The sequence below is a fragment of the Cryptomeria japonica genome, chromosome 5, assembly GCF_030272615.1.
Source record: "Cryptomeria japonica chromosome 5, Sugi_1.0, whole genome shotgun sequence".
NCBI lineage: Eukaryota > Viridiplantae > Streptophyta > Pinopsida > Cupressales > Cupressaceae > Cryptomeria > Cryptomeria japonica.
Window position 1 is genome coordinate 414,040,123 of NC_081409.1, and position 25,461 is coordinate 414,065,583.

General features: G+C 36.0%; 1 protein-coding gene across 8 annotated transcripts in view; it reads right to left on the reverse strand.

Moving 5' to 3' along the window:
- The window catches only part of LOC131076467 (uncharacterized), a 76,307-nt gene that overhangs the window by 43,016 nt on the left and 7,830 nt on the right, over window positions 1-25,461 (reverse strand). For 3 of the 8 annotated variants that reach the window (XM_058013657.2, XM_058013655.2, XM_058013659.2), the window contains 2 exons: window positions 24,307-24,367; window positions 5,898-6,011 (listed from right to left, as the gene is read on the reverse strand). In XM_058013657.2, the coding sequence (XP_057869640.2) occupies window positions 5,898-6,009 (112 nt within the window). In that variant the 5' untranslated portion in view covers window positions 6,010-6,011; window positions 24,307-24,367. Of the gene's footprint in view, window positions 1-5,897; window positions 6,090-24,306; window positions 24,368-25,461 lie in introns of all 8 variants that reach the window. The other 5 variants (XM_058013654.2, XM_058013652.2, XM_058013653.2 and 2 more) reach the window with 2 other exon arrangements.

The window sequence follows — 25,461 nt, forward strand, 5'->3', positions numbered from 1 at the left end:
ACGGTCATCATTTAGACAAGTTTAAGCTCTGCATGAACATTCCAATTGAAAATTAGACCATTTTGGCGAATTCATTGCATTCAAAATTTGCATTCTAGAAAAGAAAGCTCAAAAGCTCTCAAAAATGACTGGATTTTGGCTTGAAAAGGCAAGATTTAAAACCCTAGGACTTAGCCCTAAATCCAGACAACTACCGGACTAACAAAACCCTAAAAACGAAAGCGAAAACAAGCGAAAAACAAGCAAAAAGAGGGGGTCCCCATTTGCGATGGGGTGATGTGTGAAATGGTCACAACAGATACCAAATAAGAAAAAAGAGACTTGGCACATTGGTTCTCTAGTTGTAATCAAAGTGGCACAGCAAAAGTCATTAGGTGTTAGGAATGGCAGACTCCCAATTTGGCTTTGGGATCCATTGATTTTTATGATGGGTGGATTGCTTCACAGTGTAACAGAGATTGACAAAGTTGTCAGGTTTAGTTGCATCATAATGGTGTAGTAAGGATATATGGTGGAGCATTCTTCAGATTCATTTGGGATCTTGGTATTGGCATACAAGTTCAAATTGCTTGGGGACAAGCAATATTTGGGAAAGGGGGATTGTAATGTCCCCATTTTTTGAATGGTTCATTTATTGAAGACCATTAGCCTATTTTATTCCTATAGGCTAAGTCGGGTATTTTAAGGGAATAACTAGTTAAATAAATTTTAAATAGTCCTAAACTTCTCAAGATTATTTATATTTAATTAACGAGAACTTGAACATTGGTTATTTTAATAAAGTGAAAATAATTTTTGTCAATGAAAAAATTATAAAGTGGGTCACTTTATGAGCAGGAAAATAAAATAAAGTAATTCTCTCAAAGATGGGATACAAAATGGGTTAAAGACAAAAAGAAATTCATTCTTGACTTATTATTTTCTTGAAAAGCTTTGCAAGCTTTTGCTTTCAGTTCAGCCAACCCTCAGACGAAAACCCTTGGATTCTTTCTTGGTTTATTGGATGAAAACTCATTTCAGCCAACCTTAGTAGATTCACACGGAATTCACAGGTGCATCATTGGATTGAATTGGTTTCAGTGGTGAGACATCTACCCTAGCCAAATTGCAAGTGGAATCGTACAAGTTTCACGCAAGTGTTGAACGATTAAAGATTTATATAATTTTTCGAAGGGTTGCAAGCAAATGGAAAATTATTGTTTTTTGATTGTAGGTGAAGGTTCATCATTTTGTTTGTTTTCCAAGGGCCATTTTATAAAGATTGGCTACAAATTTCAATACCAAATTCATGTGGAAATTGGGATGCCATATCAAGAGCATCATTCAAGGTTGGGCAATTAGAGTTGTTTATTGCCGGTTGCTACCTGTACAAACTAGCAAGGCGTGGAGAAATCCTTCTAAGGTAGGGTGTGAGACTTATTAATTGTTGGGTGACTACATTTAGCATGCTAGGAGTTGCATTGGAACACATATTCAAGGCATCTGAAGTTGCATAATTTGATTGCCATCTTCCTAGAGGAGTCATGAGGCTGGAAGGAGGATATTAGTAGTTGGCATGGAGAACCTGAAAACCATTTTACTTATTAGTGCAACCTTTGGGCAGGCTTCAAGACAAGTTGGGAGGCATGGCCCTGAAGTTGGAAGACCTGGCTTGTGAACACAGATGATTGAACACTAGCTAAACATATATGTGACATTGCTTAGTGAAAGAGGTCAGAAAAATAATAAATTTATTCTTGTAATCTGTCATTTAACAGAAAACTACAGTCTGCAAAATTCTTCTCTTATTTGCAAAATGAATGTATGGCAACTATTTGATGTAATGTTCATTAGTCAATGAATGTTGAGAGTGTTTGGGTTATGAAATCCTGTTTTGAATCTTTCAATAAAACCAGACAGAAACTCTAAATATTCTCTTGCATACAAAGTGTTTGACAAAATCTTTATGCAAAACAAATTGTGAAAGTTGCAAGTTTGGTTGAATATCCTAGTAGGGGATATTTAAAGATGAGAGTTTATTTGTGTGGTTGGCCATGTTATGACATTTGTTTTTACTTTAGAGAGAACCTATGTTCATCTCGAATTTTCTTGAGGACAAAAACCCTCTCGAAAATACTAGTTTCAGTGGCAAAAACCCCCCAGCTAGTTAGAATGATTTCATCCAGGAATCACCAGTGTGCCTGAAAGTAAAGTTTCCAATTGTTTTCGAAAATGGAGGTTTTTAGATGTATTCAGAATTGCCTAATATTGTGGTACTGTTGTTGATGAGTTTTGTGAAGAGGATTTGAAGAGAGGTTGCACCACATAGCAGGCCATATTTCCCTTGCAGGCTGTACAGCCTCCTAACCGTACCATTGTGTTGAATGATTGAGGTGATCTTCCTTTTATTTACTGTTGTTGTGGTTATCAAGTCATTCCTTGCAGGTTGTACGAGTGTGTGAGTGCATATTTCTAGATTTTGTGAGCTATGCATCATTATAAGCGGGTCATATTAGGTGGAAATGGGGGTTTGTGAATCCAAGAGTGAAGCGCCTGGTTTTTAGAGCCCAACTTACCTTGTTTGGAGGCGCCCTAACCATGTTTGCAGCTCCCAAAACCTTTCAAAGTGGACAAAATAATGTTTGGTGAGTTTTGGGGAAGAAGGAACCTGTTGTACCTGCAATAACAGTAACATAGTATGCTGTTACACTCTAGATCAGATCTGATTTTTGTTATCAGTTTGTTATGTCTTCCTTTACAGTGATTTTTGCATGTGTTTGAGGAGTTGAAAGTATCCTTTCAATAGTTTGCAGTTTGGCAGTGTTAGCTTACTTTTGGAAAGTGGTTTTCAGAGTGTTTCCAACATGGATCAGTTCTGCTTTGACAGTTACCAGCAAGCACACAATGTTATCAGACCAATATCGACCACTATTATCATCTATCAAAGGTATATCTTTCGGTACTTTGAATACTCTAATTATCTATGATTATTCCGCTTATTATGGGTTGCTGCAGCATTTATATTGAGTTGTAATTCACTTGATGTAACTTTGTAATTCCCTAGATGGTAGTACCGCTAGTGGCTTTGTCATGCACTTTAATGTAACTACTGATCCCACTAAATAAGTGGAAGTAGTTTGTAATTGCACTCTACTGAACAAGCAAGGAGTGGCAGTGATCATTGTATTCCACTCCGTTAAATAAGCAGTAGTGACTAGTGCCTGTGCTTTGAAATTGCACTCCACTAAATAAGCAAGTAGTGCTTGACCTTTGTAATTGCACTCCACTGCATAAGTGAGGAGTGTCTGTGCTCTATAATTGCACACTCCATTTGATAAGCATAAAAGTGTTCTACCTTCAATTAAAGCATAGCAATTCATTGAAGAAGTGAAATTTTGGCTGGCCCTATTCCCTAGTGTATTTATTTTAGTATTTGTTGCATTTTAGATGGTTGGTGTGGTCTTATATAATGTATGCTCTCACCTTGCCCACCTCGGGAACTAAGTGATCAAAAAGTGATCAAGGACATTGCATTGCATTGCATTTTCAGTTAAAAAACCTCAAAAAAAATAGTGTGGTTATTACACAAGAACATGGTGCCTCAAATGAGAGAGGTGGGGTCCCCTAGCCCAAGTGTGTGCAGAGGAAGTGTTTCCAAAAGTATGTCATCCAACTAACATGTCATAGACTATGTGAAAACGTGGCATCGTAAAAGCACCTAATGCCACTAATACCAACTATAAGTTGAAAAAAAGAGGTGATATACCCGATGGCCCTAGAGGTCTCCTATAAATTCCCACACCTAAAGGTGATAACATCCCTCAAAAACAGACCCAAGCAATGCTGATTCAAGTAATAGAAGAAAGTAGATGGTGAGCCACAAGAGTCTATGTACAAGCAATATCTACCCCGATCTTGTAGTATATGTGGAATCTGGAAATGAAGTGCTCCTTCATCTCTACCTCTCAAAGGAAGTAAAATCAGCATATCCTATCTTCACGCAAGATATGGCAGTTTGTCTCAATCCAAAGATTGTGGAAGCATATTCTCATCTATCAAAGTGGGATACTCAACCTGTAAGACCAATGATATTAGAGATAGGCAGGTCAAGTGATGATGCCATCTATGATATGCAATAAATGCTTGACATACAAGGCAAACTTGGGACTAAGAGGCCCCATGGTCCAAGTGAATTGGATATGTTGTCAATAGATCGTCTCAAACTACCTGAATGATCATTAACTTTGAGGGAAGAAGTTGAGGAGGGGCATCTAAATATGGAAAGGAAGGAATCAGTTGATAGAGATGTTGATGGATTGAATGGGTAAACTGTCCTTGGCATACGAACATCAACTGTCTACTGGGACCAAAAGAGGCGAGCCTCTCAGATGAGCAAAGGGCTAAGAAGGGATTTTTTGTAGGCCCACATGCAAAATCACCCAAAGGTCCAAATCTATGAATGTGAAAAGTGAGCCTATAGAGACAACCAAAATGTGGCGGATGGGCACCAAACTCAAATTTGACAATGAACTTAGGAACTGTCTACTTGTCTCAAATCAAATGATACAGCAACATAGAGCCCTTTTTACCCAAGTTCTTTGATTTGGTACCCATCGTGTATTCCAAACCCTTTAACCTATTTTTGGCCATTCATGAATTTTCCCCTTGAGCCAAAAACAGGCCAACCTTCTTCTATTAGTTGAAAAGAGAATTTCAAGTATGAAAAGGATGATGCCCCTTTCTTTCATCATCTCTAAAAGGAATGTAAGGAGAAAAAAGTGAAACTATGGGAAGAAGCAAGGCTTGATCCTTCTATTAAAGAAATTACTGACATCAAGTCTATTGATTCAACAACTAAACAAATCACAAACTATCCAAGAATTAGCAGTGCCTTGTTTACCTTGACACCATAATTGTCACTCTTTGACATGACAATACTGAAGAACAAAATCATAATTCTTTTTTATTTCACAGAAGAAATAGTTAGGGGTGATTCCCTTGAGTTTTACTTGTTCAAAAGATAGCTATTTGTTGACGTAAATAGATCCTTATTTTGTTCTTTATGTTCTTCAAGTAAAGCAAATGTGCATTTACAATGAAAATGCATAACCTGATTTACAATCGCCAAACAAGATAGGATCTAGATGCCCAAAAGAACAAAGAAAATTTTCAGACATGTAATCATAACAGCCCGTGTAGTCCCAATTCAAATGCCTTCCTTTAAGTTTTACTTGTTCAAATGAAAGAGATACCTTCATAATAAGCATTTCCATATCTTTTTCTTGATAAATCTTCAAGCAAAGCAAATGTGCACTTAGAATGAAATACGTGACTTGATTTTACAATCTCTGAGTAATGTAGAATATAGATACCTGACAGAACAAGAAAAAACATAGGACATGCAATCATAATACAATATGCAGGCTTAATTTGAATGCACACAAGCAAAGACTAAAATATTCTGAGAAAATGCAAAGTAATACACATAAATCACCTTAGGGTTTACTTGTTCAAGAGAAAGATACATTTCAATAGTAAGTGTTTACTATCTTGTTCTGTATGACCTTCAAGCAGAAGAAATTCTCATTTACAATGATAATACATAAATTAATTTTGCAATCACTAAATAGGGTAGGACTAGATGTCTGACAGAAGAAAGGAAATTTCAAATATACAATCATAACACCATGTCCATGCTTGATTTAAATGCACATTAATAATACTGATATATTCTGAGGAAATGCAAAACAAAAAACAAAAGGATATAAGAATAAAGGCAAATGAACTACTGTCCAACAAGAATTGTGGTAAAAAAGAAGCAACAGAGAATATCTGTTGACCTTTTTTATTTATTCTCAAAACAGGCCTATCAATATTTGTGTTGATAATCAAAAGTAATCAAATTCTCCATAACATACCTAATCTCATTACACATTTTCGAGCTTCAAACCAATCAGTTACATGCTGCAAATTCAACATCCTCAGCCATTTTTTAGACTCCTTCCACTTCAATGTGTCTCCGCCCAGCATTTCTGTGCTCACCGTTGGGAACTTCAGAAAAATAGATTATGCTAAGTTTAAAAAGGTTCATAGAGACAAAATATTAAAACCTGACATCCATTAACATATAGATTAATAGCAAAGCGGTCAACAGTCCAAGGATCAATAATATTAATATACAAAAAAATCAATATGCTTCTCATAAAAAAGAAAACTTTATTTCCATTCATTGATGTGCTAAAGAAAACTTTATTTCCATTCATTGATGTGCTAAAGAAAACTTTATTTCCAATTCATTGATGTGCTAAAAGAAACTTTATTTCCATTCATTGATGTGCTAAAAGAAAACTTTATTTCCAATTCATTGATGTGCTAAAAGAAAACTTTATTTCCAATTCATTGATGTGCTAAAAGAAAACTTCATTTCCCATTCATTTATGTGCTCAAAATTGTTGCCTTAAAAATAGCATCATGCATTATAATGTCCCTACCAAAAAAATTTCAACAACTTACCACTTTTCCAACTTTAGCTCACAGGCACTTAGTCAAACAGTTGATGGCACATTGAAAACCAATCAATATTTCTGAATTTAATGATTAGGAACAGCTGAAACTATCTCTTAATATATTGGTTTTAACAACAGTTGACATGCATTAACCTTTCATTAACAATTTCACAAATAATTGGTTACTCAGATCTGAAATAATGCTGACATAATTAATCACCGTATGTGAAGATCAGAATTTCCATTTATAAACAATTTTCTAAGTTTCTAACCTTCATAATCAAATGTACGCCAGCTTTTATAAAATCAGAAATTCATAATATAAATAATTATGTATCAGCTGAGAATGTTTCAATGCACACACACATATAGAGATATAAATATGCTGAATATGGATGTGATTCTGACCTTTAAATCTGTAGTAGATTTAACCAAAGTATATGAGCTGCTCACACAATGATAAGTCCCTCTAAAATTAATTAAAAATACTATACACTACTGGAGCTATAAATAGGCCTTGGCTCTCATATTGAAATTACTAAATGCATGCCCAAACTCAGAATTTAACACCAGAATTCCTTTGCACAGACAAATAGGCCACTGGTGTAGCAGTACTACACCTATTTTTTCCTTATTGCTGTTGCACTCCACTTGAGAATGGAGCAATATCAAGTAGGGGCAGCTGGGTTGGCAGGGCTCTAACACCCTTGGAAATAGCAATGCTTCCCTTCTTTTCCAATATCCCTTTTTGCCTGTATGGATACCAAGAATATGGTACAGCCTCCTTGCAGCTGCCTTTGCCAGAAATGCAATCTCAATATTCAACACAAAACTCAGCAACTCATAGCATTCAATGAAACTTCACACAAATCACATAGGGCATAAAACATTCAAGTCAATCATGATCTCTGGATAAAATCACTCAGTCAGGTAGGTGGGTTTTCATCCAAGAAAATGATTGCTTGAAGCATTTGCATCCTTCAACTGTAAAATATACCAAGTTCACTCTCATTCGGGTTTGTAAAATAAAATGCCAAGAATGCCTTTCCTCCTCATTCACCTCTTTATATACCATTTTCATTGGTTTTCTGAAAAAGATCTTTATGCTTTGTTGCTACTTTTTTTGAAAAAAAAGAACATTTTTTCTCATTTTTTTTCAAGGAAAAAAAAATTCTCTTTTTTTCCCCAAGCAACTTTATTAGTTTAACTTTATATTTTAAACCCTAGAAAGTTGTTTTGTAAAATAATTAATTAAATAAAGTCATTCGAACTTAGACAGCTTAATTTAAATATTTCCCACTCAACCGCCAAAGTTATGTAAAATAATAAAATAGCCCAAAATAGCCCACCATCAATATCCTAAGTAAATAGGATAATTGTTTATTTGAAAATTGGCACTCACCCAAAATGATGGAGTGTGGAGTGCTCCCAGAACGTTGAATCTGCAAATGATGTTATCATTATACTCATCTTGGCTTCAGAAACTCTTAAACACTATCAGAAAACATCCTCCATAATTCTGGCTCTCTCCAAATAACTGGCTCTCTCCAAATAACCGGGAGTTCCCAAGGATGTTGGGACGGGCCAGAAAAGGGACTTTACATATAGGCATTAAGAGATTTTGTTCTATGCATACTCCATTCAAGAAAAGCATATGCATCAATAGTTATTTACTAAAACATCCATACAGTGCAAATGTACGTAAGTCAAAAAGTTTTATTACAGTTTACCACAGCTTGAGCTACATCCTAATCTTGAATAGAAAAGGATTTTTCTCATTGGAGAGATCTTTGCAGAAAAAGAATAAAATGCTTGGATTGACTAAAGAGAGATAAACCACCCAAACAATCATGTTTTAATATCTTTGTAATACAATTCCTCACGCCTGTCTTTTCAGAATACAATTTGAGGTTCAAAAGCATTAGAGAAGATTATTGATGGAATTATAGTACACACAAATTTGGTTTGCCTACCAACCCTCCTATTGACCCACAACTCAACAGAAGATAGCTTTTATAGGATATTAAAGATGGGTGAAATACTATCAGACCATTTCGAATGCTTGGGTATTGCTCAAGTTGTGAGTTAGCTAGTAGATGTTAGCCCTAAATTGAGTCACAATCTAAAAGCTGTAGACAGACATTCTCAAAATTTTATTGAATTCTTTAGATATAAGTGCTATAGCTAACAGGCCAGTTTTCCTTGTTTACAGCAACAGGGGCGATTCAAGTAGCATCTAGGTGCAGAAGCTTCTAAATAACATATTAGTTCACATTTGGCAGCCTAAAGCATTAATTTTTTCCCTTGTCCTCTTTCAATTGTCAATGAGCAGAAGCCCTCGCACCATCACATTGACATCATTAATTTAAGCACTCACAATAGCATTTGTGCAACATCCGTCCACTTAGCACCAATATCAATTGCCCACCTTAGCACCAGCAACAAACAAGTGTGAAGCCAACTATCATGATGCCAACTTGGCACCAATAGCCTGAACTGGGCACCATTGTCTTAGTAAACTCTGAAAAATTAACTGTTTAATCTTCCCGAGGCCTTTGAGCTTTGGTATTGCACTTGAATTAAATATGTGTTATAGTCAAGAGAGCGAGTGTAATGGTGTCATGGATGATAGCTGGAAATATGTTTCCATCTCTTGTCACATATTTCAAGTACAGGACTTTCAGATTAGTACAAGTCTAATTTCAGTTCATAATACCAACATTTTTCTATGTGTAAATGGATCCATCTTCTCTTTATGTTTCACTTCCCCTCAATATGATTTATTTCTAGATGCCTATTTACATACAAAAGCCTAAATTATAGGCTACGACTCACAAAGATATTTAATGTTTCCAACTCTTTCCTACCAAATTACATCTCTCCACCTTTACTTTTTGTAATTTCTAACTATCTTTTGAGCTTACTATGTCATGCAAGAGAAAGATATCACAATTGAGCATTACTCTGAGTAACCATAAGATAATTGTTAGAGTTATCTTTTATTAGCTAATAATTATTTATTTAATTATTAGTCTATTATACTCTATGCTTAAGCTAAACTTAGGAATCTTATAATTCTTTAGGGTTTTCTCCTTTAGGGTTTCAAGTATCCTCTTATAAGGATTCTCTCTTTGTATTTTCATAACAATTGTAATTATTGAATTGCATTCTTGTTGCACAATCAATATGACTCCTCTTTTCTGGATCTTTGAATTCTAGCCTCCATAGCTATTTTGCTTCTCTCTTTCTGTGACAGGTTTGCGTGCAGGTGATCTTTGGGAGCTGTATAGTTGAGTTTTCCTCAACTCGAAAATGGTATCAGAGCTCCAAATCTGCATGCCCCTGTTCTCTTCATGAGAGATTTTGGGCCTTGTTCTTCAGATCTGTGTATTCGGGGGTTTGTGCAGATGTTTTTTTCCATTTCTGGGGGTAGCTGATTTTTTGGTACATTTTGGTGCCAAAAGGACCTCACAGTTGGATTCAGAAGGCTGATTCCATGAATTTTGATATATAATTTGCCTATTTTCGATGACAGAGGCATCTGGGACATGATTTTTTATTGGCACGTTTTTTGAGGCATGGAAATCCGTATGACTGTACCTGCAAATGCGTCACAAAATTTTCGTCAAAAAATAAATAAATTTTTTTATTTTTTTTTTAACCCTTTTTATGCCCTAAAAGAGGGGTTTTTTTCTTTTGGTCATATAGAGGCGCTTTTTCAAAAACCTTATATCGTCGGAAAGCTTTTTCCGAGCTCTATCCAGATCTAGAGGTTTGCATTTTTTATTTTGTTTTTTTTTTTTTTTTATGGTGTTTTTTGCTGTCAAAGTCAGAGGTTCATTTTTGCACTTCGGGAGACATAACTTGAGCATCCGAACTCCGTTTTTCGAAAACTTTATATCGTTGGAAAGCTTGTTCTGTGTACTTTCCAGTCATATAAGTTTTCTTTCCAGATTCTGCTCTAGGTATATTTTATTCAATTTTTTGCTTTTCAGCACTCTAGTGAATATCTTGGATGTTTCAGGTCCTGGGATCTCTTTTTTTGAGTAGGATGTCTCGTCTTTGACTGTTTTTTCTATATTTCCAGTCTTCTGTCTCTTCTGATCATTGTAGCTTTTTTTTATGCAAACTCGCTGAGATAAAGTGTCACCATGCATTATATACTTGGAATCTTGCACATCTTGTGCCTTATTGTACATGCACTACTTATAAAGTGCCATGGGGGGGTTGATGTTTGTCTTTGTTTGCCATCTACCTTTGTCACGTGAGTGTTCCTTCCACGACATTAACCTCATGATGTGTGTCAAGTGAGTGTTCCTTCCACAACACTATGTACTTTCTCTGCACCTTTGATGTTCCTGGTTCTTCGTCATGCAGTTCTTGTTGGCCGTTCTTTTCAGTGTACATGCCCCTCTCTCTTTTCAGCATTATGGGGAAGTTTGTCCTATTGTTCTAATACTTCCTTGGTTCAATTGATCAGCGCTTCAAGCTTTGGTGTTTCATGCCATTTGTATATTCGAGTTCAATTGTTTGCCTTCGTTTGCCATCTGATTCGAGTAGTGTCATTTGAGGGCACTCATGCAAATTATAGTCTTCTCTACCTAGTCATGTTCTATTTCGGTTGAGGTTCTTCAGATCAACAGTTACTCTTCTACAGTGCTTGCAGCTATTTCATGCCTCAATGGTGTTCTTCATGCTTTTTTGTTCCTGTCCTCTGGAACACTCTTGTTTGGAGGCTTCTTAGTCCTTCACTTGAGCTTTCATCTCTCCTTGGAGAGGAGTTTTGTTCCCACAGGGTTTTCTCCTTTTTTCTCCACTTTATAGAGATTTTATTGTACTTGGGTACCTCATCAGGCCTAGTTGTCAGGACCCATTGTTGCGTTTTTCTTGCATTTTTTACATGTTTTTCTAGTACTTAGTTGTTTTTTAGCTACTCCCTAAGTTCATCTTAAGGGGGGGTGTTAGAGTTATCTTTTATTAGCTAATAATTATTTATTTAATTATTAGTCTATTATACTCTATGCTTAAGCTAAACTTAGGAATCTTATAATTCTTTAAGGTTTTCTCCTTTAGGGTTTCAAGTATCCTCTTATAAGGATTCTCTCTTTGTATTTTTATAACAATTGTAATTATTGAATTGCATTCTTGTTGCACAATCAATATGACTCCTCTTTTTTAGATCTTTGAATTCTGGCCTCCATAGCTATTTTGCTTCTCTCTTTCTGTGACAGGTTTGCATGCAGGTGATCTTTGGGAGCTGTAGAGTTGATTTTTCCTCAACTCCAATAATAACAAATGATTTTTATGTTGTGGACATTGGCAAGACAAATGTAGTTTTGGGAATACAATGGTCGCACTCTCTTGGGAAGTATTCTCAAAAATTTCAGACAATGAAATTGAAGCTCAAGGCAAATGGGAAAAAGGAAGTACTCCCAGGTATGTCCAATGGAGCTCCCAAGATAGTTATTGTAAAGAAAATGGAGGCTATTTTCCATCAGGGCGAGGTTGCACGGGTAGCGTGATGCTTTGTCTTTGCAAAAACCTCTTTGGAGGGTGAGAAAGCTTATGATGTTGATACCCAATCATTATTACACAAACAAGGTATGGTATTTGGTGATATTTCTCCAAGTAGGCTCTGTAATGTCCCTTTCTAGGGAGTAGCCAAGGAGGCTACTTAGCCTATTTTATTCCCATAGGTTTAAGGCAAGCGGTCAAGGAATAAATTAAATTAATTATTTGATGTTATCCAATAAAGAACATTTTAAGGGTAACTTATTTAATTAACTTAGTAAAGCAACAAAAAGTGACTTTAAGTGAAACATTAAAAGGGAAATATTAAAGTCACTTTATTATCTAGACTTCAATGAATTATTTAAAGTGGGAATTTTAAAAGATTTTCAAGAATGTTCCTTGGGTAAATATAAAATAATGTTGTGGAACTCATTTTCACTATGCTTGAATTATTTTCTTCTATTTGGAAACTAGAGAGCTTCTTGTGGAGCAAAAAACCTAGGACGAAAACCCAAAGGGAAATTGATTTTAATAGTGCAAGATTCTACCCTAGCTAGTGTAGGAGAGATCACTCAGATTTCTCACTTGATTTAAAATGGTTGAAATCTAATGAAATTTGTGAAGTCTTCTACAAAGACAAATTTTTGAGTTGTTTACTGTGGAAGCTTCAGCAGGATGCCATGACAATCTAATATTGATGTTTATTGTTGAATGGAAAACCTTGGATGCCATTTCCTTTTTCTTAAGGTTAAATGCTGGAAGATTTTATTGTGGCAAGGAAAAAGGTGTTTGATAAGGATTATCACCATTGCTGTTACCTTCTTGCCATCACGTGGAGGTTGAAGTCTCCTTCGATAAGCCTGGGACCTCTTTAATATAAGGAACTATAATCTTAAGTTGGACGTACAAATAAAAACAGGTCAACTGGATTTAGAGGGTTATTTGGGTATATTTGGGGCAACTTGCATCTATTTTTGTTAGCCACCAAGAGAAGTGAAGAATTTGGGAGCTTTTCCAAAGCATTCTGAGTTTTGTGCCAAGGTGTGAGCCCTTATTGGACTGATATCAAAAGGTTTGAATCACTTACTATGCTAGACGTCTTTCCTCTCTACTGTCGTGAAGGAAAGAGAAGAGTGGGAGCCTGGGACGTGACAATTGTGTGGACAGGTTGCAATAAGTTTCAGGTTAGAAAATTATATAGATGCTTCTTTATAAGCTACCCTTGTTGCAGACTTGTAACTTTCAAAATGTATTTCAGACTTCGATATTCTAAAGGATTTTTATCTGCTCACTGTCTATTTGATATCACTTTATTATTAATAAGTTTGTAGCTGCATAATAATGTAAAAATATGGCTAAGTTAATGTTCATTGAACTTGAATATACATATATTGTGAGGGCATTCAACTACAACCACCACCAAACAAATACCACATATGACTACAGCAGTTATTACACAAAAAAAAGATTATGCATTGTGGGCAAATGAAATAATCCTTCATTGACATCAGAAAAGAAGTTCAAAATTTGGCAAAATTCATCCAAGGATTTTACATAGACCACCAAACAAGGGCATTGAGCAAGTAATTGATTTAGCAGAAGAAGCCAAGCCCACTATAACTACTACTTATCGCCACCAAAAAAAGCATAACGAAGAAATTAAGAAGGCAATCAGAGAGCTTCTTAATACGGGGCATATTAGACCCAGTTCCAATCCTTTCGTTTCTTCAAAGTTTTAGTCAAGAAGGATGGAATTATGAAAATGTGTATAACTACAAAGCTCTCAACAAAAGAACATTCAAGAACAAGTACCCTATTCCCAAGATCAATGAATTTATTGATGAGTTGCATGGGGTTGTTTACTTCTCAACAATTGATTTGAAATTAGGGTATCATCAAATTAGAGTGAGAGAGGAAGATATACACAAGACTTCTTTTTAGGTGCCAATATGGACACTACGAGTTTCCAGTCATGCCTTTTAGGTTGACCAATGCTCCAACCACATTCTAATCTTGCATGAACTAGGTATTCAATAAACAATTGAGAAAGTTTGTATTAGTCTTCCTTGATGACATACTAATATGTTGTAAGATGTGGGAAGACCATTTGAGACACATTGATGAAGTCCTGGGAATCATGGAGGTACAATCATTGTATGCAAAGGTGCTGAAATGTGAATTTGGCATGACAAAGATATTGTATCTAGGGCATGTGATTAGTTCAAAAGGAGTCAAGGTGGATAGGGATAAGATTCAAGTTATTCTGGATTGATTACCACCCAAATCATTGTATCATTTGAAGGAATTCTTTGGGTTGTGCAAATACAATAGGAGGTTTGTAAAGGTTTTTCACAACAAGCAGCACCCTTGACAGATTTGACTAAAGGGGCCTCCTCATGGACATGTGCAGCACAGCAAGTTTTTGACGAGCTTAGAGAAGTGATGAGTTCATGCCCAATTTTATCATTGCATATTTTTTGCAGCCCTTTGTTTTGGAGCACGATGACTTGGGTGAGGGCATTGGAACTATCTTAATAAAAAACAGACATCTCGTAGCATTTGAGAGAAAAAAACTCAAAGAAACAGAAAGAAGGTACTCTAATTATTGTTAATGTTTGTAGCTTGAGTCGAATGATCATTTAGAATACATATAATATATGTTGATTAATAATAATATATTATTATGTTATATTATTATATTATTATTAATCATATAAAATTTAATATTCAATATTAATCTATTATATTATTCTAAATTAATAATTGATTGATGAAACATTATAATATTGATTAAATTATTATAATTAAAGGAGAGACATGTCCGTTCAAGGACATGCCTCTCCAAAGGAATATATATAGTATAATGTTATTCAATTTGAGAATACATAGAATTCCAAGAATGCAAGTATCAGATTGAATTAGATATATACATTAAAATACATCCAATAAAACCTGGGAAAATAAACATGTTATCAGAGCTCAGGCCTGTGAAGTTTAATTTAGAGGTTGGAGAGGGTTGGAGAATTCAGTTTTTTTAGAATTTTCAGTCTGAAATATGCCATTGCACGGCCCTTGGTTGGCCTCAAAATGAGGACTATAATATATGGATGGGAAGATCTGTGTTTCTAGTTTTCAAATATGTTTATCTCATCAAATTTGATTCAGTTTTGTGCAAGATATGACGACTTTGGTGCAGGTCACTTGAAACCCTACCTAGGGTTGGCAGTTTTGGGAAAAATGTCATAACTTCTGTTTTAACCGTTGGATCTGGCTATAACTTGGAGGAAATGTTTGTAATTAGATTTTCTAACATCTCACCGAAGAGATTGGATAAATTTGGTAAATTGCAAAAGTTATTAACGACTGTGTGTGGCAAATAATAATGAAAGTGTTAATCAAAATTATGAAAATGTTCTACATCATTCAAAGGGAATTATGATGAGAGATGATTCATGCGTGATATTTCTTATATGGGCTCACCTTATGAAAGGAAATGTTTTAAACTTAAGATAAGTATTCCATGTTTTATTAAGGCACATGAATTATTGAGTTTGTAATTTATGCTATAATATTGGCTAGTAAAATCTTGTATGCTTCCATCATTGGTATTTCTGTTCGAGATAATTTAGTTTATGAGCTATTTGTAATCTCTCTCTGACATACCTTCAGGACGAAAGCACAATAAAATTGAATTAAGGGGAGAAATAAATTGATACTTATAAACGAATTGATGATTGAGACCAGATTCAGAGGGAGTCTAACATTTCATCAGAAGCAACCTTAGACAAGGAGGTCAGATGGTTGATATCAGATTCAGAGGGAGTCTAATATTTCATCAGAAGTAACCTTAGACAAGGAGGTCAGATGGTTGATATCAGATTCAGAGGGAGTCTAACATTTCATCAGAAGCAACCTTAGACAAGGAGGTCAGATGGTTGATATCAGATTCAGAGGGAGTCTAACATTTCATCAGAAGCAACCTTAGACAAGGAGGTCAGATGGTTGATATCAGATTCAGAGGGAGTCTAACATTTCATCAGAAGCAACCTTAGACAAGGAGGTCAGATGGTTGATATCAGATTCAGAGGGAGTCTAATATTTCATCAGAAGTAACCTTAGACAATGAGGTTAGATGGTTGATATCAGATTCAGAGGGAGTCTAACATTTCATCAGAAGCAACCTTAGACAAGGAGGTCCGAAGGTTGATATCAGAGGGAGCCACACCATCATGAAAATATGCTTAATGCATTCTTCTCTGTGAGAGATAAGTTTGAGGAGCAAGCCCTTGTTAATACACTCTTCTCTGTGAGGGAGAAGTTTGAGGTGAAGGCCCTTGTTCCACCCTTTGGGAGTAGTCATGGTGAACATCATGACGAGATGAAAACATCACGTTGAGCAACTCTGTGATGGGCACTTGTGTTCATACTTCATATGCATTCTCATACATGGGAGTAGCCATGATGGATATCATCATGTTGAGTACCGTGATGAATCGTGTTCCACTCTCTAGGAGTAGCCATGGTGGATGTCATTTCATGACTATATTATTAACAAGGATTCCTCCCTAGCTAAGAGGGAGTGTTGATGTTGTAGTGGTCACCCTTGTGAAGAGACAAATGGTGTCATTAAGGACCGACCCCTTGTGAAAGGGTACCTCCCTCATATATATAGAAGATGCAAACTCATTCTCTGACCCATTCAATTTATGTGAAGAGCAGTTTATATATTAGTTAGCGAAGATCGATCCTCTAAAGAAGGCCAATTAGATTTGCTTTTGTGAAATTTGCTTCAAGGAGTGAAGCAACATATATTGGGCCCGTATCTTGCATTATTGCTAGACATATTTGATATATAAAGAAGACATTTTATGCTGGGTGCTTCTCCCTCGAGTAGGGGGGTTTTCCCTTGGAGATCAAACTGCAGATATTCTAACCAAAAAAACCTCTTTCAGAGTGAAGGTTGATCACTTCAGAAAAGGTTTAGGTATGATAGAAAGGTAATTTTCTTTGCAATTTGTATTTGCATGTTTAATGTGTAAACTTCTTTGTCATGACAGGACATTTTTGGATTTTATCCCCTGGGTTCATATCTGAGAGGTGACGATCTCTCAAAATAATGAACACTTGTATGGAGACATTATAAGGTGACGATCTTATAATGTCCAAACCAGTTATCATGGTGGATCTCTGGTGAATCATGGATGAAGCCATGATTGTGTTGTGGTAAAACATTCATATGAAAAGTTAATGCACATACCACAACTTGGATAAGATGAGAATTTAAATCTTTCTCATATGATTATCCTTAAGTATTGCGTGTTTAGGCAATATTGATATCACGTGCTTAGGTGATATCCTGTCATCACAAGATTGACGTGATGGACATTTGTATCATGTGTCTAGGTGATACTTCATATCATGTATTTAGGTGATATAATATTTGTATAAAATGTTAGTGCACTTATCACAACTAGGATAAGGTGAGAAATTAAGATTTCTCATATGATTATCCTTAAGTATTGCGTGTAGGCAATACTGATATCACATGCTTAGGTGATATCCTATCAATCACAAGATTGATGTGATGAACTTCAAGATCACGTGTTTAGGTGATACTAAATACCAAATGATTAGATGGTATGATTCTCATGAATGACTAAAATGATCACTATCTATTAAATTATGATGCTTGAATATATTGTCTACATTCATCTTACCTAGCTAAGAGGGAGTGTTAATGCATAATAGCTTCGGTAAGATAAATGATTGAATGAGAGATAAATGAAGTCTCTCATTCAATCATTTATCATATCGATAACTATGATAAAACCATCAAGCAATTGAATCATCCTTGATAGTCATTCTATATTTGCATATGACCAAACTATTGATTAAATCATACTATGCATCTTTCTCATGTTCATCTATCTAATGAATCTTGTATCTAGATGAATATCGATCTAACATAATGATGACTCCGATTAATATATATTATCGGATTGCATTAGATCGGGTTGCATATCGGGTAGTGTTATGTTAGTCACCGATAGTTATCGATGTGTTAGTCTACACCGATAGTTATCGGTTGTCAAGGATAACACACCGATAACTATCAGCTGTTAGCATTGACAACAAACGATTAAGGCAATCTACGTGAGAGCTTTTGGATAGAATCGCCGACTGAGGCAATCCACGTGAGAGATCATGGATAGAATCGCCGACGGAGGCAAATTCACACCTTGAGACTATGGTCCCCTGTGATGAGCATCATATGGTTGATGCAAATACTCCCAATATCATGAGATGATATTTTTGAGTTAGGGTGAATATCATGTGCCTTGATATTCTTGTTTATACCATACTTCCTGATATCATAGTGAGATAATATTTTTTTTTCTATTCCATAATTAATCTAGACTTAATACATTTGCATTGATTTTATCTTCCCTAGCTAAGAGGGAGTGTTAATTATGTTTTGTATATCTATGGTGAGGGCCATAAGTGTTGACATGGGAGATCACTACACATTTTGTCTGATCATCCTCCCTAGCTAAGAGGGAGTGTTAATGTTTGTAGCTTGAGTCGAATGATCATTTAGAATACATATAATATATGTTGATTAATAATAATATATTATTATGTTATATTATTATATTATTATTAATCATATAAAATTTAATATTCAATATTAATCTATTATGTTATTCTAAATTAATAATTGATTGATGAAACATTATAATATTGATTAAATTATTATAATTAAAGGAGAGACATGTTCGTTCAAGGACATGCCTCTCCAAAGGAATATATATAGTATAATGTTATTCAATTTGAGAATACATAGAATTCCAAGAATGCAAGTATCAGATTGAATTAGATATATACATTAAAATACATCCAATAAAACCTGGGAAAATCAACAATTATGACAAGCAAATGTTAGCTATCATGCATGTGTTGGCTTAATTCTAGCAATACCTGGCAAGAGGAAGGTTTTGTGGTAAGTACCAATCATAATAGCCTAAAACACTTCCTCACTCAAAAAAGATTTGAACAAGATGCCACAAGAATGGGTGAGCAGATTGCAGGACAATGATTTTGATATTGAATATGTTAAGGGGGAAAAATGTAGTTGCAAACACTTTATCTAGGAAACCTACCTTATGTTCAATGATAGAGATACCCATATATTGGAAGGCTCATCTCTTGGTTGACTATTCCAAGATACCCATATATTGGAAGGCTCATCTCTTGGTTGACTATTCCAAGAATGCATTTGCTTATGATGTTATGGAAAGAATAATATAAGATGACAAGTACAAGGTAATGGATGATCTCATTTTATACAAGGACAAGATCTACCTTGTCCCAAAGTCTAAGATGAAGGAGAAGATCTTGAGATTTGTTCATGACACACTATTAGCAAGGCATATTGGCTTCTTTATAACTTACAAGCAAATCAAGGAGAGGTTCACTTGGAAGGGCCTCAAGGACTATGTCCTTGAACATCTTAGAGAGCGTCAAAGCATATTTTACCAAAAGGACTGTCGCAACCCTCACCTATTCCAAAGCGGAAATGGGAGAGTATTGTTGGCATTGTGTTGTCATTGATGTCAACTGGTATAGCATGGCAACCGGTATGAGAGATTGAAGAGAATTATTGTCATTGATGTCAACCGGCATTGTGGTCATGGATGTCAACCGACAGTATGTGCAGTTGAGGTCAACCGGTATGCAAGCTAGAGTCACCGGTATAAAAGTTGATGTTGGAGTGAAGAAACCAGTAACAAGTGGGTGAACATGTTAGTATACATGTTGGTACTAACCGGTACAATGGTGACCGGTAAGACTGCAGAGTAAACAGGCCACCGGTATGCTAGTGTGATGTCATCTAGCAGGACTCCCACCGGTAAATGATGTTGTCTCTGGATGAAGAGAAGACTGAAGAAAGAATGTTGCCTAAGGACTGTAAGGAAGTTGCATCTACTCAATAACAGGGAAGTCACACCATTGGCCAGCAAGTGACATAGATCCTCTCCCACCGTTGATTGGCAGATTGTGAGCCGCTGTGTATCTACCTCCATCGACCGGATGATAAGTGTGACCCTCCAACATGTGAGATCAGAGATGTGCACCTAATCAGCAAGAGTATGCTGATGAGCTACCGAAACAAACAAGGAGTGATGAGTTTGTCACTTTGACAAACCGGCTAAGAGGAGAACATGTCAGATGAAGGAGAAGGAAAGGCTTTCCATTTGTAGACAAGAGATTCACTCTGGAATGCAGATATAGATCGGTGCAAGACAGTGGAAGATTGATGGAGTGATGCCATCAAGGATACAACCGGTAAGAGAGCCAAGAGGCAAAGTGAAGTGCTCTCAAACAGATGAAAATGCACATGGTGAGCCACCCTAGATACCTGCTAAGGACCAGTATGTGTGATGACCAGGCTGACATGATCCACTAGCACAAAGAAGGTGAAGTCAAGAAGATTAACCAATAAGACAAGATATAACGGTAGGGTTAGAGAGCCGGTAGGCAAAGATGGACCGGTAGTAAGAAGCACACACCGGTTGTGTGTTATTGGTCGGTGACCAAGTCGGACCGACATAGTGAACCAAGGTGGATGCCGACAAAGGTGCCACATGGAGTCGAGGTGGCGAACATGCATGAAGCGGTAGATGGAGTGTGCATCGACGAGGTAGTTACAGAGTCGATCAGTATTAAATGCAGACCCCGTAAATCAAGGGTTGATGGCAGAAGGTGTGCGGCTCGAGGCAGGTCGAACAGAGGAGATCGATGGATGCACTGATCGATGTAGAGTGTCTGGGTGCAGATCGAAGTAGGTGATGCAAACCGCCGAACCATTTATGGTGATTGACCAAGTGCCAAGCCAATGGACAGTCTATGTTTGCTAAGTATAGCAAACGTGCTTTGGAAGAAAGGAGATATTGTGGTGATGTCTAATTGCTTGCAGGTTATCGATCTTCGTGCATAATGAGATCTGATTGGATCCGATACTCCTCGTGATCAGTGGAAGAAACCCTAGCGCGCCAAAGTTCAAACTAAGGTTTTGGCGAGAAAGCTCAATCATATATGTGCACGTCAAAGACAGAGATGGATTGATGCTACCAGAAGGTGTGATGCCAATTGAAAGAAAAGAGTTGATCTAACTGTGAAAGTTAAGCAACTGAGCATTTGGAGGTGCAACCGGTAAGAAGGTTTAACAAGGGGCTAACCGGAAAAGGTTTGAGATTCCGATAAGCTGCAAGAGTGCATCAGTCAAGACAACCGGTAGTGTTAGAACCGGTAGGAAAGAAGCAGCAACAAGCAAGGATAGAGCAGGGTTTAACCGGTACTGTGGAAGTCACCGGTAACAAGGTGGAAAGGAAGACAACCGGTAGAGCCTGAACCGGTAAGGGAGCTGCGGTGAGCAGAGGAAGAGAGTGAGAAGAGAGCAGACAAGGCAGAGGCCGAGTAGAGGAAGAGTCAGAGAAGGTGAGAAGAGAACCGACAGAGAGTAGAGAAGAGGTGGACCAGTGAAGAGACATATCTGTGAGGTTACAGAATTCATTTGTAACCGGATTATAACTAATGTTTTGATATAATGTATTGTAATCACTGAGTTGGAGCTCGTTGCAGGGGTTGGTGCTCCTTTGGGTTGGTGCCCATAAATTAGTACGGGTTGGTGTTCCTTGGGTTGGTGCCCTAAATCAGTAGGGGTGGTGCTCCTTGGATTGGTGCCCCTTGGATTGGTGCCCTAAATGTTGTAACCAATGTTTTCATTGTGAGGCTGGATTGGAGCAGTAGACTCCAACAGCTTTTCTCACCATGGTTTTTCCCATCTTGGGTTTTCCTCGTATATATCGGTGTCATGTGATGTGCCTTTGTGTGGTTGCATTGTGATGTCTTCCTTTATCTCTCCTGTAGGTTTACTTAGTGTTTGCATTGCTAACCGATACTCACTCTTAGGATTAAAAGGTTAAGAGTTTTTGGAAACCACTGATTCACCCCCCTCTCAATGGTACATTGTGTTCAACAAGTATATCTATGGATTCCATCATTAGTCTTCCACAGGTTCAAGGTAACAAATGCATTTTTGTTGCGCTAGACAAACTGACTAAGTATGCTCATTTTTATGTCATATCCTCCAACTTTAAAGCACCTCAAGTTGCAAACACAATTCAAGGAGATATTTAAACGACGTGATCTACCAAGAAATATTGTCAATTATCAGGACAACATGTTTTGGCAAGAGCTTTTTTGATCGGCAAGTACTAAAGTAACCCCAAGCACTAGTCATTACCCACAAATAGATGGGCAAACTAAGATTGTCAATAAGTGGCTAGAAGGATATTTGAGGAAGTAGCAAGGAAACAAAAGGCTTGAGTTAGTTGTTTATATTTGGATGAGCACCGCTACAACAACACATATCACATGTCTATCAACAAGACTCCATTTACAGTTTTGTACAGATATTACGTCACTTCTTTTGTAAACTTAGTCATTGCTAATAGGAAGATTCCAACAGACAAGGATTGTATCCAAGAGCTTAAGAAGATTTTAAAGATACTTAAGTAAAATCTCTAGCAAGCTCAAAATCTACAAAAGATTTATACAAACAATAGAGGTTGGGGAGAATTTTTGAGGTGGGTGACTTGGTTTTCTTATAATTGCAGTCCTACAAACAATATTCTTTGAAGAAGAGTGGCATAGAGTAGCTCAAACCAAAATTTTATGGGCCTTGCAAAGTACTAAGGAGGACAGAAGAAGTTTCTTATGAGCTTGAGTTGCTCGACAAAATTCCTAATGTATTTTATGTTTCATGCCTCAAGAAGGCACTTGGACAGCATATTTCACCTTCTCCAGAGCTTCCACCATTGGATTAGGAAGATGAATTGATTTTCGTCCTCAAGGCTATTTTGGATGTACAAAAGAAGAGGTTGAGGACAGAAATCATCATAGAATACTTGATCCATTGGAAGGATTTGCCTCTAGAAGATGCCACTAGGGAAGGAGAATAAACTTCAACATCCAAATCTAAAATTGCTTGAAAACAAGCAATTTCGAAAAGAGAGGACTATAATGTCCTGTTTTCCATTGTGAAGAATTTATTGAGGCCCTCAACCTATTTTAATTCCCATAGGTTAATTAGGATATTGCAAGGGAATAATTTATCGATTAAGTTGTCTAGAAAAAAAAATTTAGAGGTGACGTTTAATTAATAAAAAATAAATTTAATAAAAGATGGACAACATTGCAAAAGTGACTTATTTCGGGACCCAAAAAGTAAATTTAAGTTTAAAGTCACTTTGAGGATGGAAAATAAAAGATTACGAAAATATTATTTGTAAGGGGTATAAAAAGGAGAGTTGAGAAGAGAATTTCATATTCTTGGCATTTTAAATCCCCAACTTGAGATTACCATGGAGAGTTGAGAAGAGAAATAGCAACACTTCAAGATGTTTATTTTGTTTTTAACTTTTTGTGGATCATCATATGCATGTGTGCGAATCAACATCAAATTCATTCAAAAACTTAACTGTTCATTATTACCATGACAGACTGACCATGCTACATCATATTAACAATCATAACTCGCTACATCTATTAGAAATTAGAAAAACAAAAAGTAACCTTTATGATAAATGCAGTTCCTGTTTTACAGAATTTTGAGGTTCATTCAACTTAGTTTTGATTTTTCTCATGCAGTTTACAAATGGACCTTGGGTGGGACTCACTGCAGAAAAATAAATAAGATAAGAAATATGTCGAACTTTTATACCTAAGAATAACAAATGTCTAAGAAACATGATATCCAAGGAAACATTTCAAGACTCTCTAACTTTGTTAAAACTAGTGGAAGTGTTTCTTTCACAAAAATAAAATGGTTGTGTGCTAGGTAACTAAAACCCATGGAAGTTAAAACATAGTATAAGGAATCAAGAATTTTCTATTTGAAATACTAAAACTGACCCAACATAAATAATTCAAACAAAAAATAATGAAAATGCCCTGGTTTTGATCAAAACCATAATAAACAATCTAATCAAAAACTAAATAATGTGTCTTAAACTAAAGAGCCAAAATTCTTCAAAGTATTTGAAAGATTAGCAGAAACTAATAATGCCATGTAGAGTCAAAAGTGAAAAGAATAAAAAATGGTAAATAATTACAAAGGAAATTCAAAATCACGAAAATGGCAACATATAGAGACTGCCATATTTAAGCATACACAGTCCCAATAATCAAAACATTTGAACAACAGCTAACCAGAAAGGAAGTATCAAGGGGTTGGTCGATTTCTCACCTCCCCAGAAGCCAGCAGTAAGTCAGGACTTGCAATGACAAAGGCAACATCCCTTATAAGTCTGCACACAGACAAGTAAATGAGCAATATCTGTGAAACAATTTAGCATCACCATACATGAACTACCAATGTCAATTTTCTTTTTTCTTTTATTAATCTATAATATTCCTCTTTTTTTTCTCTTTAAAGTGTGAGTTGACATGTGTGCAAGTGTGACAATGGCTAGGTGTAGGAAGTTACAAACCCAATCTTTGCAAAAACAATTTAACAATTTCAAATTTTGGCAAAAGCATATTTAAAGGCAAGACATGTAAACTTAAGCAAAAAAATCTCTAAGCCATAGTTTAAAAACTCGTGATTCAGCAAAACTCAGCAGATACAAATTTGACTTAGACTCAGTGACTCAGCAAAACATGGCAAAATTTCCAAACATAAAAAATCACATATTTACAAAATAATCTTTAAAAATATACATAATGATAAAACTGACTTTAGAGAAGTGATAAGTACTAGAAGTGTTTCATTCATTCATAGATCAAAAACTATGTCAATACACGTCATTGATCATAGTTATTGCTTATTAATTATTAGTGTCAAGTTCAACAATCATATGATCTAAATATAAATCTCAAACATCATAACGTCCAGTGTCCACTATCATGTACTATGTGATCAAAATGGCCACAAAAGCATCATAACACTTCATTTGCAATCAGATACATGATAACATCTTCTAGTACTACATCTATTGCCGACTGTTGTGCTGCTTATCCTTATGTGAAGAAAGGAGAGCCATAATCTCTCACATAGCATCAAGCCCTCCTACATCACAAACAAAAAACATCTCTTCCACGGATTCATGCAAAATGATAAGAAGCCATTGATGCTGCAAACCTTCTTCCCACAATAATTACACTTTTCGTCTCCCATTTCTCCTTCTAGGATTCAATGCTTCCACACAGGGTCCATAGCAAATGTCATATCTCAAACAAATAAATGAATTTGAAACCTCAGCATAATAAATAAATTAAAGATTAAAAAATATAAACCCTAGAAACTAGCTGAATAAGAAAAAATAAAAAATAACTTATTTTTTTAAATCAGAGATCAGAGAGTAATAAAACCTTAGAAGGAAAAGCAACACAAAAATCTAAA